Here is a 1,809-nt window from a genome sequence, read left to right on the forward strand (position 1 = left end):
GAATTGTCTGGAGGTTTCGTGCTCTGAGGTAAATTGTCTGGAAGGTTCATGCACTCGGGTGATTGGTCTGGAGGGTTCGTGTACTCAGGTGATTCGTCAGGACGAGTAGAGTCAGAGGGGAAACTGGAAGCTCCAAGTAAATCCTCTTCAGTGATCATTGTCTTCAAAACTTCTTCTGGAAGTGCAGTTGAGCGTAGACCTACTGTGGCCTCAACACCAAAGAGTGCTTTGTATAGGATTGTTTAATTCAAGAATGGTAACTGGTGTTCTTTTGAAACTGCACAAATCTGAGTCCCATGGGCCAGTCACTTGTATGATTATCCCCTAACCATGAAATAAGCACGTCTTTTATATCGCAGTTAAGGCGTTCAACTGATCCCTGGCTCTGTGGATGCCTTGGTTTACCATGAACGATTAACAGGTATGGCCAAAGAAGTTTGAGTTCCGAGATAACCAATGCTGTAAATTCACTACCATTATCACTTTGCAGAATTTGAAGGGCTCTGAACATTAAAAATATGTCCATTAGCTGGAATGCAACCTCAGCTGCTCTCTTTGAAGTTAAGGGACGTAATATGCAATACTTTGTTATATGATCTTGGTACACCATTATCCACTTATATTTTCCTTTGGCGCAAGACTGCATGTCGACAAGGTCCACCTGATCTCGTGAACCGTAGTCCTTAGATAAAATCGGTTTGACAGTAACACCCTTGGTCGCACATCTCTTTCGTTTCTTTTGACACTGAACACACACAGATTTGAACAGTTCTACAGTATCTCTCGTTACGTTCGCATATCTTGACAATTCTTTGACCATTTTTTCTCTGCCGCCATGGCCCATAGCAATGTGAGCACGTTTTATTGTTTCAAACATATATATCCTCAACGTGCACAAAATAAACGGGTTCTTGAGTTTCATCCTTCCCTGTTTTTTTATCAACTTTTCAACACCACCACACTGAAGAACTTCATAACGTCCAAGGATGTAATACTGCCCATTTGATCTATCTTTTACAGATGCTGCTACTCTGAGTTCCTCTATCAGATTGTAATACTCAAGTTTAGTCAGTGTTAATGACTTTGAGTCCGAATTTTTCTTTAACATCACTTTGTCGTAAAAATGTGTTTCTTGGGAACACGCCATATCTTCTATAAACGAAGTGAACCTCACAGAAGGACAGTGGCAGGGACAAGACCAAGACACAACTGCTCCAGCTAGCTAGCACACACACGCACACTGTTGCGGGTTCGTTCATGATCAGACTTTTTGAATCACACGCACACACACAAACACACACACACTGTTGCGGGTTTGTTCATGATCAGACTTTTTGAATCACACGCGCACACACACACACACACACACACACACACACACAAGGTCCTGGGTTCGTTCCTCGGCCGGGCGGGGTTGGGGATTTGTGACCCGTAGCAGGATCATTTCAGTCAATATGCCAAGAAAATCTATCAAAATTTTAGTCACTTTGTAAATTGTCTGCGATTTTTAGCTGATTTATAAACTGACTGGGTGAACCAGGCAATTCACAAACTGCCTGAAAAAATCAGTCACTTTACAAATTGTCTGGATTTAGATATTGACTGTAACATATATATATATATATATATATATATATATATATATATATATATATATATATATATATATATATATATATATATATATATATATATATATGCGATTTTAAGCAACCTCCAATTTTAATTTTATTCATAACTTTCAGAGTAATTTATATATTTTTTTTATTTTATTCATAACCAAATACAGGAACACGAAAGAAAATATTA

The 1,809-nt window shown here is 38.7% G+C and overlaps 1 protein-coding gene across 1 annotated transcript; it reads right to left on the bottom strand.

Annotated features, from left to right (window-relative positions):
• Positions 1-247: 247 nt before the first annotated feature.
• LOC135209281 (KRAB-A domain-containing protein 2-like) lies at positions 248-1,147 on the bottom strand. Its single transcript, XM_064241988.1, has one exon. The coding sequence runs from the start codon at positions 1,145-1,147 to the stop codon at positions 248-250; it is 900 nt and encodes a 299-aa protein (XP_064098058.1).
• Positions 1,148-1,809: the final 662 nt, after the last annotated feature.

This window comes from Macrobrachium nipponense, chromosome 37 (genome assembly GCF_015104395.2).
Source record: "Macrobrachium nipponense isolate FS-2020 chromosome 37, ASM1510439v2, whole genome shotgun sequence".
Taxonomy (NCBI): domain Eukaryota; kingdom Metazoa; phylum Arthropoda; class Malacostraca; order Decapoda; family Palaemonidae; genus Macrobrachium; species Macrobrachium nipponense.